This window comes from Rhineura floridana, chromosome 2, assembly GCF_030035675.1.
Source record: "Rhineura floridana isolate rRhiFlo1 chromosome 2, rRhiFlo1.hap2, whole genome shotgun sequence".
NCBI lineage: Eukaryota > Metazoa > Chordata > Lepidosauria > Squamata > Rhineuridae > Rhineura > Rhineura floridana.
This window is the reverse complement of record NC_084481.1, coordinates 208,172,180-208,188,162: the sequence shown is the minus strand read 5'-3', so window position 1 is coordinate 208,188,162 and position 15,983 is coordinate 208,172,180. Positions and strand designations below refer to the sequence as shown.

Genomic DNA, 15,983 nt, shown 5'->3' with positions numbered 1-15,983 from the left:
GCCACTGCGGGGGTCATCAGTGAAGAGACAAGTCCCCAGGGCGAGGGTGCTACACCCCTTCTATTACCTTTTCTTTTTTTAATTTGTTTTCTGTTAAACCAATCTAGAGGAGATTGGTGGTGGGAAGGCCCTGTGGTGCATGTGTGGTTCCTGCACAGGGTGGGACCCTGTGCAGTGAACTGAATAAGGTTGCCAGGTTCTTGGCCTGAGACTGATCCTGTATCTTTAGGAGAAGAGAAAGTCAGCCAATTGCAGGTGTTCTTGCAACCCTGTAATGAGAAAAACCACAAGGTGGAATTCTCCCTTCCCCCTACACAACTTTTAAAGACACAGAATTTATTAATATTACTTATTAATTAAGCTTATAAACCGCCCGACTAGCAATAGCTCTCTGGGCGGTGAACAAAGTACAGTAAAATCATAATACAATACCACAGGACATAAAAACAATCAAAAATCAATTACAACAATTTGTACACATTTAAGTTAAACTAAATTAAAATGCTTTGGTGAAAAGAAAGGTTTTCACTTGGCGCCGAAAAGAAAACAGCGTTGGCGCCAAGCACACCTCCACGGGGAGACTGTTCCACAATTCGGGGGCCACCACCGAGAAGGCCCTAGATCTTGTCACCACCCTCCGGGCCTCCCTCTGAGTTGGGGCCCGGAGGAGGGCCTTCATTGTGGAATGTAGTGTACGGGCCGTTTCATATCGGGAGAGGCGTTCCAACAGGTATCGTGGCCCTGCGCCGTATAAGGCTATCCATCTCCAGTGCTTGTTCTCTCCTTCACAGGAAGCCAGGAAATGTTGCCCCGGGAATTTCTCTCCACATAGGGATGTGGAGAGCATGTAACATTACTGACCACCTAAATAAGGAAACAAATAAGCTACAGCATGTCTCTTTCTGGAAGCAAAGAAACGTGTTGAAAATCTGAAATTTCTTGCTAGCTTGCTCTTGTAGGCTGGGCATGACAACCAAGAGGTCTTCTGTATCTTTAAAAGTTGTGTAGGGGGAAGAAAGAATTCCACCTTGTGGTTTTTCCCATTACCGTGTTGCAAGAACACCTGCACTTGGCTGACTTTCTCTTCTCCTAAAGATACAGGATCAGTCTCAGGCCAAGAAACTGGCAACCCTAGAACTGAATGATAGGAGAAAGTCGCCAGATGCCTTCAGAGTGAGAGTCTGTAACTGGCAGAAGGCTGGCCCTCTGTGGGTGTGAGACAGGAGGGGGAGTAGACGGGCCCTGTGTGAAAAAGTTTGAATGGGTATGACTGTTCCCAATCCTCGCAGAGGCCTACTGGGATAATTCGCTCCAGCAGGCTTTGTTGGTGGGCTCGTGTTGGGTCCATATCAGGTGTTTAGGAGGAGTCTTAGTACAGAGGAACATAGATGATGCCACCCCAATTTCAGTGATCACGGGTAGAGGGAAATATAGCCATGGGGATGTGGTGAATTACCATAGAATGCAACGGCAAGGCTATCTGCGCCTAATAAATAAAATAATAATAAATTTAATTTCTGTGTCGCCTATCTGGCCAAAGGCCACTCTAGGCGACGTACAAAACAGTTAAAACACAATGAGATAAAATACAATAATACAATAAAAACAGTATGAGAACAATACAGCAGCAACAATATTAAAACAGGGTAGGAGGCATTTCAGTCACAGTAATTAACCCTCCCCGGAGATCCCAAAGGCCTGTCTGAAAAAGCCAGGTCTTTAAGGCTTTACGGAATACATTTAGGGAAGAGGCGTGCCGGAGATCTTGTGGGAGGGAGTTCCAGAGAGTGGGGGCCGCCATTGAGAATGCCCTCTCTCTTGTACCCGCCAATCTAGCTGTTTTTGTCGGCGGGATTGAGAGAAGGCCTTGAGTGGCTGATCTTGTCGGGCGGCATAATTGGTGGCGTTGAAGGCGCTCCGTAAGATAAACTGGTTCCTTGCTGCCACTCCTCTCATGGATGGGTTCCTCGTTGCTCATCTGCTGTGCCCACTGGCCTGTGTGTGTTGTTGTTTAATGCCAGATCGGTACACAATAAGACCACTCTCATCCATGATTTGACTGTGGATGAAGGTGCCGATTTGGTGTGCATTACCGAGACCTGGGTGGGTGAGCTGGGAGGAGTTGATTTGACCCAACTTTGCCCACCTGGATACTAGGTGCAACACCAGCACAGGCTGCAGGGACAGGGGGGGAGCAGTTGCTGTGGTCTACAGAACTTCCATCTCTGTCAAAAGGAAACCACTCTTTCTTGGAGCTGGCTGTGAGGGCCTGCACCTGGTGTCGGGCCGATGAGACAGTAAACTAGGGTTGCTGCTGGTGTATCATCTACCCTGCTGCCCGGCAGCTTCTCTGAGCGAGCTGGTGGAGGCCATCTCGGCTGTGGTGTTGGAGGAGCCCAGAACGATAGTGCTGGGTGATTTCAATGTCCATGCTGAGGCTGCCTCTAGTGTTCCGGCTCGGGACTTCATGGTCTCCATGATGACCATAGGGCCGTCTCAAGTTGTTACTGGCCCAACACATAGGGCAGGGCACACCCTCGACTTTGGTTTTGCTCTTGATGGAGGGAGTGGTCTGGAGATAGGGGGGTGGATGTCACCCCATTGTCATGGTCAGATCACTTCCTGGTGAAGTTCAGACTTATGGCTCCGATCCTTCCCTGCAAGGGCGGTGGACAGATTAAGATGGTCCACCCCCAGAGCCTAATGGAATCCACAGGATTCCTGGATGCCCTGGGAGACTTCCCAGTAGATAGAGCAGGTGACCCCTGTTGAAGCCCTTGTCATGCTGTGGAATAGCGAGGCGCGTCGGGCTCTTGACACCATTGCCCCCGAGCACCTTCTCCGGCATTGTGGAGCCCAGCATGCACCTTGGTACACCAGTGAGCTAATGGCAATGAAACAGGTTGGACAACGGCTAGAATGCAAGTGGCGAAAGAAGTGCTGTGGGGCTGATCGGGCATGAGTAAAACATCATAACCGTGCCTACTGTGTGGCGGTGAGGGTGGCGAAGAAGGCCCACTTCTCTGCCTCAATCACATCCTCAAGTAGCCGTCCAGTGGAGCTTTTCCATATTGTCAGGGGTCTGTTGACATCAACTCCAGGAAATGGAGTTTTAAGCCCTTTGGAGGCCCATTGTGAATTGTTTGCTAGGCACTTTGAGGGTAAAGTTGCTTGCCTCTGTAGCAGTCTTGATGACCCCTCTACATCTACTGTAGTCCCCAATGAGGTGTCCAGTGCAACGTCTGCTGCAACTTCTTGGGAACGGTTTCAGTTGATGCAGCCTGATGACGTGGACAAGATGCTTGCGATGATGTGGCCAGCAATGTGTTCTCTCGACCCTTGCCCTTCTTGGCTTATTAAAGCTTGCCGAGGGGTCTGACCAAGTGGATCCAGGGTGTGGTCAACGCATAATTGCGGGAGGGAGTGGTTCCAGCCGCCTTGAAAGAGACGGTGATCCAACAACTCCTGAAAAAGCCCACCCTGGACCCATTGGTTTGTGACAACTACTGACCGGTTGCAAATACCCCCTTTTTAGGGAAGATGATTGAGAGGGTTGTGGCACAGCATCTGCAAGTACTCTTGGGTGAAACAGATTATCTTGACCCATCCCAGTCTGGGTTCAGGCCTGGTTATGGGACTGAATCAGCCTTGGTTGCCGTGATGGATGACCTTTATCAGGAGGACAGGGAGAGTGTGACCCTGTTATTCTTACTTGATCTCTCAGCGGTTTTTGATACCATTGACCACGGTATCCTTCTGGGCCGACTTGGTGAGCTGGGTACTGGAGGCACTGTTTTACAGTGGTTCCGATCCTATCTCCAGGGTTGCTCTCAGAGAATAGGATTGGGTGACTGTCTTTCGGCCTCCTGCCAGTTGTGCTCTGGGGTGCCGCAGGGTACCATCTTGTCCCCTATGCTGCTTAACATCTATATGAAGCCCTTGGGAGCAGTCATCAGGCGATTTGGGGCGAGGTGTCAGCAGTATGCTGATGATACCCAGCTCTATTTCTCCATAACATCTGAATCGGGAGAGGCTGTGCAAGCCCTGGACTGCTGTCTGGACTCAGTGGTGGGCTCGATGAGGGCCAATAAACTGAGTCTGAATCCTAGCAAGACGAAGGCACTGTGGGTTGGTGGTTCCCAAGTTTGGATAATTGGTCAGTTGCCTGCTTTGGATGGGGTTGTACTCCCTCTGAAAGAGCAGGTCTGTAGGGTGCTCCTGGATCTATCTTTGTCGCTAGAGGCCAGGTGACCTCTGTGGCTAGGAGTGCCTTTTACCAGCTTCGGCTGGTAAGACAGGTGCTGCCGTTTCTGGACCCGGATAGCCTGACCACTGTTGTCTATGCACTGGTAACATCCAGGCTGGATTACTGTAATGCACTCTATGTGGGGCTGGCCTTGAGGTTGGTCCAGAAGCTGCAGCTGGTGCAAAATGTAGCAGCGAGACTGCTCACTGGGGCAGGGTATTGCCCACATGTCACCCCGCTGCTGAAAGAATTGCACTGGCTGCCCATTTGCTAACAGGCCAAGTGGACCAGGATACCTGAAAGACCATCTTACCACTTATATACCCAGTTGATCACTGCGCTCCGCAGGTGAGGGCCTCCTGCAGATACCATCTTATCAGGAGGTTTGTTCTGCACAATATAGGAAATGGACCTTTAGTGTGGCAGCACCTACCCTGTGGAATTCCCTCCCTTTGAATATTAGGCAGGCGCCATCTCTGCTATCTTTTCGGCACCTTTTGAAGACTTCTCTCTTTCAACAAGACTTTTAAGTTGAGACCTATCCCAGTCTGCGTCTGTGTTAGAATTGCTTGTTAATATGTTTTTTTAATAATGTTTTAACCCTTTTTTAAAGATGTTTTAAAGCTTTTTTTAAAAAAATGTTTTTAATGTTTTGTTTTAATGTATTTTAAGGTCTGTTTTTATGATGTTTTAAAGTGTTTTTAGCACCTCTGTTTGCTGCCCTGGGCTCCTGCTGGGAGGAAGGGCGAGATATAAATCAAATAATAAATAAATAGCTCACCCAAGCTATTGTTAGCCCTCTTTCTCCCCCATAGATAAGACCATGGAAATGAAATTAACCACTCCTCTTTGGTAAACAACAGCACAATTCAAAGCATTGAGATTTCACTTGCTTCAATGGGACTTACTCCCTAAAATGGAAATGGACTGCCTTCAAGTCGATCCCGACTTATGGCGACCCTATGAATAGGGTTTTCATGGTAAGCGGTTTTCAGAGGTGGTTTACCATTGCTTGCCTCTGAGGCTCAGAGGCAGTGACTGGCCCAAGGTCACCCAGTGAGCTTCATGGCTGTGTGGGGATTCGAATCCTGGTCTCTCAGTTCATAGTCCAACACTCTTATGCAACACTCCCTAAAGAGCACATTTAAGATTGCAACCAGGACAACCCAACAGCCCTTCAAGTAATACAGTTTCCCCCAGCTCTCTGCTCGCTAAGTAAATTGGGCAAACACCATTCAGTCATAATATTGCCTTCTGACAAAATGGAACATTTTAAATTATCACGTTCCCAAGATGCATGCTACTCTGAGTTGAAAGAGGGAATGACACAGGGACTAGAGGCTAACAACCAGTTACAACTGCACTCAATGCATACTAATCTGAGCATTTTCAGACATATATGGAGCTCCTGCATGAAGGCAGCAGTTCTGCACATGCAAACCTGACCCCTCCATTAAAGATCTATCTGCCCTTCAAAGGAGGGAAAGCTCCATATAGGGCAGTGAATTTTTTAACGATGTACCTTATGTATCTCAAATTGCTTGGCCTGAATGCTTTTGTTTATACTGCTAGGGGGGGAAATGGTGATTCAGCCATTTGTATAGGACAGTCAAACATATGTATAAATCACTGTTGTGGGTGTCAAATTTCAGGTAAGTGTGCAATCCACAAATTTGCACATTTCATGCCACTTGTAGAGAATAATTTTAAGGAACTGTTTGATATCCAACAAACTGATCTAAGAGCATACATAGATTGTGATGTAATTGTGTGAACCAATACACAATAGGGCCCCACTCATACGGCAGGTTACGTTCCGGACCCCCGCTGAAAAGCAAAAACCGCCGAAAAGCGGAACTCATTGAATAGAATGGCGTGCAATGCCTGAAAACCACCATGAAAGCGGAGCAAGTGCCGTATGAGTGGGGCTTTAGTTTAATTGCGTCTAATTGAGACTGCTGCATTAGCGAACCGCCGCAAAGTGGGGCCCTACTGTACAACAAACTTGCAACTGTTTCATCAACTTTTTACTTTCCTCACATCATCCTTAGGTACAGGAGAATTCTGAAAAGACACAAAGTAGATGAGCACTTATTTGGCATCTTGGGAATACGGACTGAGTAGATCTAAGTAGATTTTAGCAGCAGATGAAGCTGCCCTGTGATAACTTCACCATGTTCTCTGTTAACATAAATTAATACAAAAGCTGCCTAACATGGATTGAGCTGTTATTCCATTTAATGTGGGTTAAAGGAAATAGGCACCATGGTGAAAACAATCACATAGTACTTCACTGCATGCCAAACTTCACACAGATTCACATAATCCACATTTTAGCCTGGCAATTTGGTCAAGTAAATCTTCAACAATGAAAACGTTTATGTAAATGACACAAAAGTTAATTTTATAGGAATACAAATTAGTGCCAAGCGCTTAAAGAATTTTCAGAAATAGGGGTAGGGAACCTCAGGATCAGGAACTCAATGTGGCCCTCCAGGCCTCTCTATCTAGCCCTCAGGAAACTCCCCAGGCCACACCTCTTTTCCAAGCCTCAAGTTCACCCCTCTACCTAGGCAATATCCCTCCCTCAGACCTGTTCCACGCCCTCCTCCAATGCAGATGTTCAAGTTACTACATATTTTGAGTCTGTTTCAAATATTAGCTATTTCATGTCTGTCTATATGCTCATTCTCTTTTCTTTTTTAAATAGTTTATAACTTTTACTGTCTTCTGAAAAAGGCATAATACATAACTCAAAACTCAAAAAACACCATACCCCAACCTCTTTTCAAAAGACCGACAGCACAACTTTACTGTCTTATCTTGTTCATTCTCCAAGTTGCAACTTTTCTGGACCTTAGCTAAATTATGGGAATCACTCTTTATGTTTTGGATTCTACACACACACACACCTCACTATCTCAGTGTTTTGAGCAGTCTCTATTACTCATGATCAAGTTCTCGGAAGTAACTGCTACACTATATCAAGCTGAGCTGAAATGTTTTCTTTTTTATTAGATGTTAGCCATAGATCAGACAGAGCTTTCTTACAGCAAAAATGAATCATTTAAGGTGACTTGGCTTTCTTGCCACAGCTGATTCATACTTAGCTTTATAAAAAGTGCTACACATTATCCATATTAAACAGTAAAGAAACAAGGTGATGAAGTGGTTATTTACTTAACAATAGGACAAAGGGCAGCCCCAAATTTCATTGAAACCACTGGAAAGGTTTTGTTTAGATCAACATACTTAATGAAGCAAATATATTGCCATATCTGATTGATCCTTTTACATAAAACATACATACCCTAGAGGAGATCCAGAAGATTTTAGCCTTGCCTAAGTCATCTTAAGATCAGTAGGACTTAAGTTAGATACTACCAAAATCTCCTTGATTTCAACAGGACTTTAGCTACAACTAATTTTCTCTGGATCAGGGCTTTCCTATACCAAAATTCTGATTCCAACAAGATGGTTTTATCTACTGACTTTACTGTCAATTTTACTGCACTTTATTGTAATCCACCATTTTCCAAAATTAAGATTGCTGTGTTTTATTTCTTTATACGTGTCTTGATTACACACACAGGGACAGAACTCAGCTGGTAAAACTTCCAATAAGAGAAATTAATGTCCTTTCACAGCTGGAAAAAAAACCGACAATATAAAAACATCTACAGTATAACAGTTGATGAGCACTAAAGAATGCCCAAGAGCTGAAATGTACACTTAAAATATATGAAAAAAGAAAATATAATACTCTTGCTGGATCAGACCAATGATATATAGCAACACAAAGTACTAGCGGGGTTCTGCTGCTCCTATGATTCACTGCTAGCCTCCAGCATTTTAAAATTTAGAAATATTGGGAGAATGAGGATGTGTTGCTCCAACCATCATGATGCCATAAAAACTATTAATTTACATTATATGCCCCCAAAACAAAATTATAATCTAATCAGTAGTAGAGACATGTTAAATGATACATAATTTTTTTTAAAAGCACATTACAAGGGAGTTAAGGTGACATTAAAAGGGTATTTAATGTGCTGCTCAAACAGTTATTACATTTCAACCTGGGAATCGCAAATAAAGGGACATAAGAATAGCCCTATATAAAAACTATTCAACATTCAGAAAAAATGTTTGTTCTTATCCATCCATGTATCATTTCCCCTACTTGATATTTTTTCTCTTGGTCCAAAACACATATGCATATGCATCAAACACTAAAACAATGTTCTCCAAGTATTAGTCCTTATGTAGCTAAAATGGCAACATTCATGCACAGGATGGGGGTAGCAACAGGTTTGGGGGTACTGGGGGGCAGGGAAGGGAGGACCCAAAACAGCCTAGAAAGGACTGAGCATGTTCAATAGCTACAGAGTATTTGAAAGTCTTTTATGGGTGAGGTCAGAAATCCAGGCAGGAGGGAGAATGGAATGAAGTATCCTAAAAATGCTGGCTGGCTGCAATCTTGAACTGCACTCCATACTGCAACATTTTGTTGTAAAGCCCATGTGTGCATGTTTGTGTATACACACATAATCTAAACACCGCTTAAACTGGGAAGAAGTAGCAACATTACTCTGCATCCCCTTATCTTGAAACAGATACAATGAAAATGACAGGAAGGATTTTAATGTTTACAATGATCAGTGGAATTTCAGGACAAGCAACACTAAGCCAGTGACTCATCCATTTCTTGATATCAGTGCAACACTTCCTGATCCAAAAGCTCAGCTACATCAATAATAGCAAAATCTTCTCTGCTCTTCCTCCTAAAGCCAACTATTTCATCTTCATGCCTGCATGACAACATAACTAGTACTTTCAGTGTTCTGTACGTGGCATACATACGAGTTCTCCACTTTCTCCTCCCCCTTCTCTGGTTCAAGTGTATTTGTTCCGAAGCAATAATTAATTTATCTTCAGTGTAAAAAGTTACAATTACAACAAACATAGAATATCTCTTCCCTTACACTGGCCCACCTCATTTTCTCTGATGATCTCACATCAGAGAAAATGTAAGGCTGCCCCACACCCACTGTGCCTTTAGGATCTAGCAGAATAGGAGAGAAGGGGACCCAACATGCATAAGGTATTGGCAGCTCAATAGCCAGAGTTGTAAACTTCCATAGGTGTTGTAAACTTGCCATATACTAAGGCATATCTACAAATGCTTCTACATTCAACACATTTGGTTCAGCATCAGGACCACACACGTCTGGATGCCTCCTCTTAAAGAGGAAATGTACCCTTTGTCCACTTTAAGTTACTTTGAAGCTACTAGGCTGGCTGTCAGGAAGGTTTAGCCACTGTTTTCCATTGATATCTTCTTGGATCTTCTCCCTTTTATGCAATTTTTTTCCAGTTTTAATTGTCGTAGAAATGCTGTTATACACAACCATCCATGAAAGCTATCCTTGTGAAAGAGTAGCAAGGCTTCTCTTGCCATTTATCTCCCTCCCCCTTCCTTCAGGTGATCACATTTCCTTTTCAAACTAAAAAGCTCAAAGTGCCAAGATCCTTTGTCATTACAAGGACTAAGAGACGAAATTTGGTTATCCTGCTTATATATTTGGCCTATTTGATGTGTGATATTCACAGCATGATCTTGGACAATAAATGTATGACTAGATAAATATCCACTTTAGATTCTCCTTTGTTACCTTGAAGGCACCTCTAATGACTCCTCACAAGAGTAAAGGAAACAATGAGCAGTAAACAGTTTCCCCCCCTCATCTTTAAGAATACATAATGACCCAGGAGGCATAATCCATTAGGGTGGAGGGAGAATGCAAAAAAATATGCAATGAACATAAAAAAGAAATCTTCTGACGCTCTCCCAATTCAGAAACTAAGCCCGAAAAGGCAAGATTTATTAGAGCATATATTCCAATTAAGAGGTCTGAGAGGCTAACATGGGTTTTCAAAATTCATATGGAACAGACTGCTGATAACAAAGCAAAAGAAATGAAAGTCAAATCAAAGAAAATCTCCCAGTCTGTGTACTTTCCCTTATAAGAACGTCTAAACTGAAAAATGTTACTGTACTACATGCTCATATGATTATAACCTTAGTAGTCATAAGGATTGGATGGGGGGTGGAAGAGTACCAGTTGCAAGTAGAACTGTTCTTCAGAGACAGATAATAAAACCTAAAATGTAGTATAGCACACCTAGAGCACAGTGACTACTGAGTGAAGCAAAAAGTTCCACATTCAGATCTCACCCCAGATTTCACAGTTGGCAATATTCTCTCAGCTTCAGTCCCCATGATCTACAGTATGGAGATAATAATACTGATCTACCCCCACAGGGTTACTGAAAGGATTACAGAGATAGTGTATGTGAGAACCATTTGGAATATACATAAGAATTTTTAATTGGTTAAAGAAAAAAGGCAAAAAGTATTGTAGTAATCTTTTAGCAGCAGTAAGGAAAATGCTGGCAAGAAACTGGAAATTCTCAGTTAAAGTGTTTTTGCTCCTATTTGAAATAGTTTAATGGAGTACTTTGTATTTTTTATTTGAAGTATTCAGAAATATGTGTTTCACCCATCGTTGAGTATAACCCCGTTTTGTAATTAGCCAGTCACCTTGGAAAAGTAAATTCCTTCTGAATGAGTTGTTTAACAGATGCTGGTGCTCAAGATGTCACGTGACAAGAAATAAGTTCAGTATATGGGGAAAACTGGTAAAGAGCTACAACAATTAATGAAGGTTAGAAATGGGTACCAAGGAACAGATTCTCCTAAAGCTGTTAAAATGCTGCCATCTTGCCTTTGCCAGAGATGGGACACTGGAATGAACAGATAATTGAAATTCCAACACTGTTCCTATCTCTCTGGTACAAAACATGAAAAACAGAGTAATATAAAGATCCATGGTTTGACCAATCAAGTCAAATAACCTTATCACTTCTATATGATCTAGGCCACATCCTGACAAGTAAAATATTACCTTCACCATATTTTCCTCTACAATCCAGATAGCTTATTCAGTTTTACAGAATGTTGAAATGGAATGTACACTAGCACAGTTTGGAGATAAAATTTCCAAACAAGGCAGGTTTACACAAGGGTGTAAAATTCTTCATTTGTGTGAAAAACTGCGTAAGTATTTCCATGGTGGAAGAAATTTAGAAGAGGACATGCTGGCACATGTATGTTTTTAAAAATTATATGGGATTAGATTTTGCCTGACTGTACTCAGTTTAGTTAGGAACATAACTGCCTTATACTAAGTCAGACCACTGGTCCCTCTGGCTTCCAGTTAACAATACTGGAAGAGTCACTCTCAGCCCTACCTAGAGACACCAGGGATTGAACCTAGGACCTTCTGCATGCAAAGCAAATATTCTACTACTGAGTTACAGCCTTTCCCTACAAAGTTATCTCTGCTTTGCTCCAGATGTTACAGAAAAGTATGATTTGGAAAGTTTACAAGGGAAGGAGGAGATGGATTCTACATGCCATGGAATAAATATGAAAAAACTGGTAGGCAAGATTGACATCACTGACAGGGAGAAGAAATGACCAATGCATTGAGGAACCATTATACTATCCAAAAGATAAGAACAGAAGGCTACTAATGCTACACTGAGAGGGTTGTATCCAAACAAGTTCTACTCACAGCAGACCCATTGAAATTAATAGACATTCCTAACAGGTACATTAATTTCAATGGGTCTGCTCTGAGTAGAACTTACTTGAACACAACCCATAGTTTCTGGGGATGCTCAACAATACAGTTATTTCACTATATGTCTCAAGAGGAAAACAATGAAAAATCAAACATCTATACCTCAATCAGAGTAAAGGAACAGTTGAATGAACTTTCTATCAATATATGGGACTACAGTTAGACAGATGTTCTCTGCACCAAACAACCTAATTCTCATTTGCATGAGCAAATTGCTCCTACTTTGCTCCACCCCACTTCTCCCAGTTTACGCCAAGAGGAAACAAGCCGTGATGCATGGCTTAGTGTTACATCCAAAACAGGGATCACTGTTTGTTGGAGCAAAATTGATGTAGATATAACACTAAGCTAGGGATCATAGTTTTGTTTCTCCTTCACATGAACAGAGAGGGGGAAAACAGCTCAACTTGGGGCATTCATGGTAAACCATTAACTATGATCAATCATAACATGTGAAGTGGGCCACTGTATGGCAGAGCAGAAGGAAATAAAAAAGTCAAGAAGAATACAAAACCAGTTACGAAGCCAAGAAAAGAAACGGCTAAGAGCTGTTAAGATAAACGACAGTGATTCTTTATATCAGCAATTATCAAATCTTGTCACGAGACTTTTTATGACTAAAAAAAATGTGAGGTCTACACAAGTCTAATGCAACTCCAGTAATTTCTCTCCATCTTAGACAGGTAGCCACCTGCTTTATTTCTGAGAGACAAAAAGTAGCAGAAACCTGCATTACATCTTCAGATTGTCTAAACACTAAGAAAAGGGTAGGCAGACAATCACTAATGACTGGACCAGAATGGCCTCTACTACGATTGGTGAACAAACACAGTTTCAGTCTGTGTTGCTCACCCAATCACAACACACAGATATAGACTGTGTGTGGGTCAATTCCTTATGGCTGCCAAAGGAAGTGTACCCATGAGATGTGGCTTCCATTTTGAAAGAAAAACTATGGAGCAAGACAAATGCAGCAACTTTTTATTATTTACCACAGCTTTTTAAAACAGGCACCAAAAAGTTACTAGTCTCCTAAAAGGTTAGTAGCCTGTCCAGAGGGGACGACAGGAGGAATGGTGTGTTCCATCCCTCCTCTACCAGCCTACTCACTTACCTGAATACAATTCCTTTTTATCTAAGGTGACCAGGTGACAATGCTGATTTATGGACTAGACTAAAAGCTTGCAGGGGAAGGAGGCAACAGCCATGTACAGAATTATTTTATGCATCCAAACAACATAGAGGTCATTCGGAATGTATGGATATTCAATATCTGAATGCACAGCATAATACCAGGAACATGTTTTTTTTAAAAAGGACATGGTAAATCCTATCAAAAATTACCTACAAATAACACTTGGGTGAAGATACAACTAAACAAAAAAAAAAAAGCATGGCATGGTGATGGCTATTACTAGACAGGAGGTGTTACCAAAAGCATAATTGGCTGATAAAAATGCTGGCTTGAAGAGTGACAACAAAACAGATGATATTAGCAGAGGACATTTTAAAGAACAAGACAAATGTGGCTCTAAAGTGCTCTAAAAATATCTGATCAAACTGAAATGAAGCTTGCAGCTGACACTTCAATTAGTGGGCATTGTATAAAAATGCAAGTTTAAATTAAAATCTTTCAGCACAGCACCTCCTTTAAAGATGACATCTGCGTGAAAGTCAAAAGAAACCAAAGTTTGGGATAATTAATGTTCAAGGCCGTTAAGTAAGCACTTCAAGCAAATGCGATGGGGGAGGGAACCAGATATATTTGTGTCAATATTATCTGCATTTCTCAGGCCCCACAAAACTAATCTTTTAAAATATTAAGTTGTACTATTAAGTCAGTCAATGTTAAGCTTTATTGATACTACCATTCAGTTTGGTGACCCTCAAAAAGAAAAAATTGCATGCCAACTCATTAGAGGAGAGAACCATAGCAGAAAGTAGCCAAGTTGATAGAAAGTAGCCAGGCATCTGTCCTTGCACAAGAAGACCATCCTTTTATCATGCTACTATAGGCATGTTTGATGCACACATTTGAATCTTCTATGGTGTCATTCCAACCCAAAAATAAACTAACACACACAGGAAGCATGGAGATGGAATAATAAATAAAAAGTAATATAAAATAAAACCTATACCACATTATACGAAGAAATACCTGAGTAGATATACAGCCCTTTCAATATCATTGAGTTCTTCATCAACTGTCAGTCTCTCTATTTCTTCTGGGGTCTGTCAAGTGGGAAACAATTAACATAATTAAGATCTGAAGTCCATGCTTATATCTGTTATCAACTACTTCCACCCCAAGTTCTACAGCCAATACCATAAATATACTTAATCACCGGGATCAGTGTAACACAAGTAAGTTAAACCAGAGTACACGAAATTAAAAAGATGTCAATGGAAAATGAATTCAGGTGCTCCTGCTTAATTGGTTATGAAGCTGTCTTACATGAGTCAGGCCATCGATCCATTTGGCTCAATATCATCTATATTAACTAGCAGCAACTGTCCAAGCTCTTAGGTAAATGTCTTTCCTGACCCTGCTTTAACTAAAGATAGTAAACTAGGATTTTGTGCATGCAAAGCATGTGGTCTATCCCTGTCCCCTTCCTCAGGTTCTGAATCAGAATGTCAGGCTGTAATTTTTAAGTCACTTTATCTGGAACAGTCTCCTGGAAGTCTATAAACTGTTCTAGGGTTTTGAGGCCTTTGGTTTTCAATACTCAGAATCTTTGATAACATTTCTAAATGTAGGCAGTTCACTTTTTAATCAGCAATATCTCCCACACCCCCTTCATTAAACTACATCCTTACAGTCAGGAACGAAAACAGATCCCAAATTATATAATCACAAAACCTTATTCAAAATATAGGATTTCTTCCTCACAACCCATCCGTCTAAAATCCCATTTCTGAAAGCATTTCCCGATCGATACAATGAACTGAATGCCTATCTGTGCAAACTATCTTTTTCAGTTTAAAAGAAACTGAGCCTGCATAATAGATAGGAGCCTCGTTTGCTTAATAGGTTCCAGTCTCAAATAACTGCAGCTTGATTCGAAAGTACTGTTTTTTAAAAGATAGATATAGATATACCTTTAGACTCCTGCGTACCGGCCTTTCAATAATCGTAAGTTCCTGCAGATCTTCTATATAACCAAACAGATTGTTCTGGCTAAAATCCATTTTGTAGGAGAAGATGATTATCGGATGCATGTACTAGGTTGGTGCTCTAGTCTTTTTGACAAACCAGGGTTGTATACGAGCTTCACATTGCACAGAGGCCAGAGAGGAGAGAGAGCAAGCACGCAGCACCCTCTCGCCTGAAAGGACGCACGGGCGGAGGTGGGCGAGCGGAGGCTGCTGCTGCTGCTCTTGCTTCCTCCTCCTCCTCCTCGTAGGACGCTACTGAGCCCCCACCGCCCAGGAGGAGCCTCAGCAAACACAATGCGGCACCAGCACAGCCCGCCGCCGCTGGTGCTGCCACTGCTGCTCTAGGAGCATCACCCGTCACTCAGCCCAGGCTCCGGCTAGGAAACTTTCTCTTCTGCTGCTTCACTTTTGCCTCAGTCCCTCCAGCGTTTCCAGGGAGAAGGAGACACCAACATTTACCTTCCTCCTCCTCTTCCACCACCACACACACACGCACGCGCGCATATACGCATGTCCTCCTTTCCCTTCCCCTTTTTTTATGGAGAGGGGGAACGGTAAGGATGGAAAGGCAAGGGGAGAAGGAACGGATCTGAGGCTGCAACTTTTCTTCTCTTTGGCCCGGCGAAGGAGGCTCGTTCCCCGTCAGACAGCAGATTTCGGGATCCCACTCCAGGATCGAAGAGGAAGACAGATCCCACCCGAGAAGCAAATGATAAAGCGGGGAAGGGTTAAGAAGCGGGGAAGGAATGAGGGAGAGAATAGCAATTCCCTCTTCGAGGGCATGCAAGGGATCTTTAAAACAGATAAATAGAAAAAGGTGCTGGGGAGCGTGCAGTCGCCCTGTAGTGGATTGGAGGGGGAACTATAAT

The 15,983-nt window shown here is 42.6% G+C and overlaps 1 protein-coding gene across 4 annotated transcripts in view; it reads right to left on the bottom strand.

The window, feature by feature from the left end:
* Positions 1-15,983, bottom strand: part of PPP4R4 (protein phosphatase 4 regulatory subunit 4) — a 160,417-nt gene that overhangs the window by 139,546 nt on the left and 4,888 nt on the right. For 3 of the 4 annotated variants that reach the window (XM_061613253.1, XM_061613254.1, XM_061613256.1), the window contains exons 1-2: positions 15,058-15,522; positions 14,114-14,187 (exon numbers count right to left, since the gene is read on the bottom strand). In XM_061613253.1, the coding sequence (XP_061469237.1) occupies positions 14,114-14,187; positions 15,058-15,177 (194 nt within the window). In that variant the 5' untranslated portion in view covers positions 15,178-15,522. Of the gene's footprint in view, positions 1-14,113; positions 14,188-15,057; positions 15,523-15,983 lie in introns of those variants that run through there. The other variant, XM_061613257.1, reaches the window with a different exon arrangement.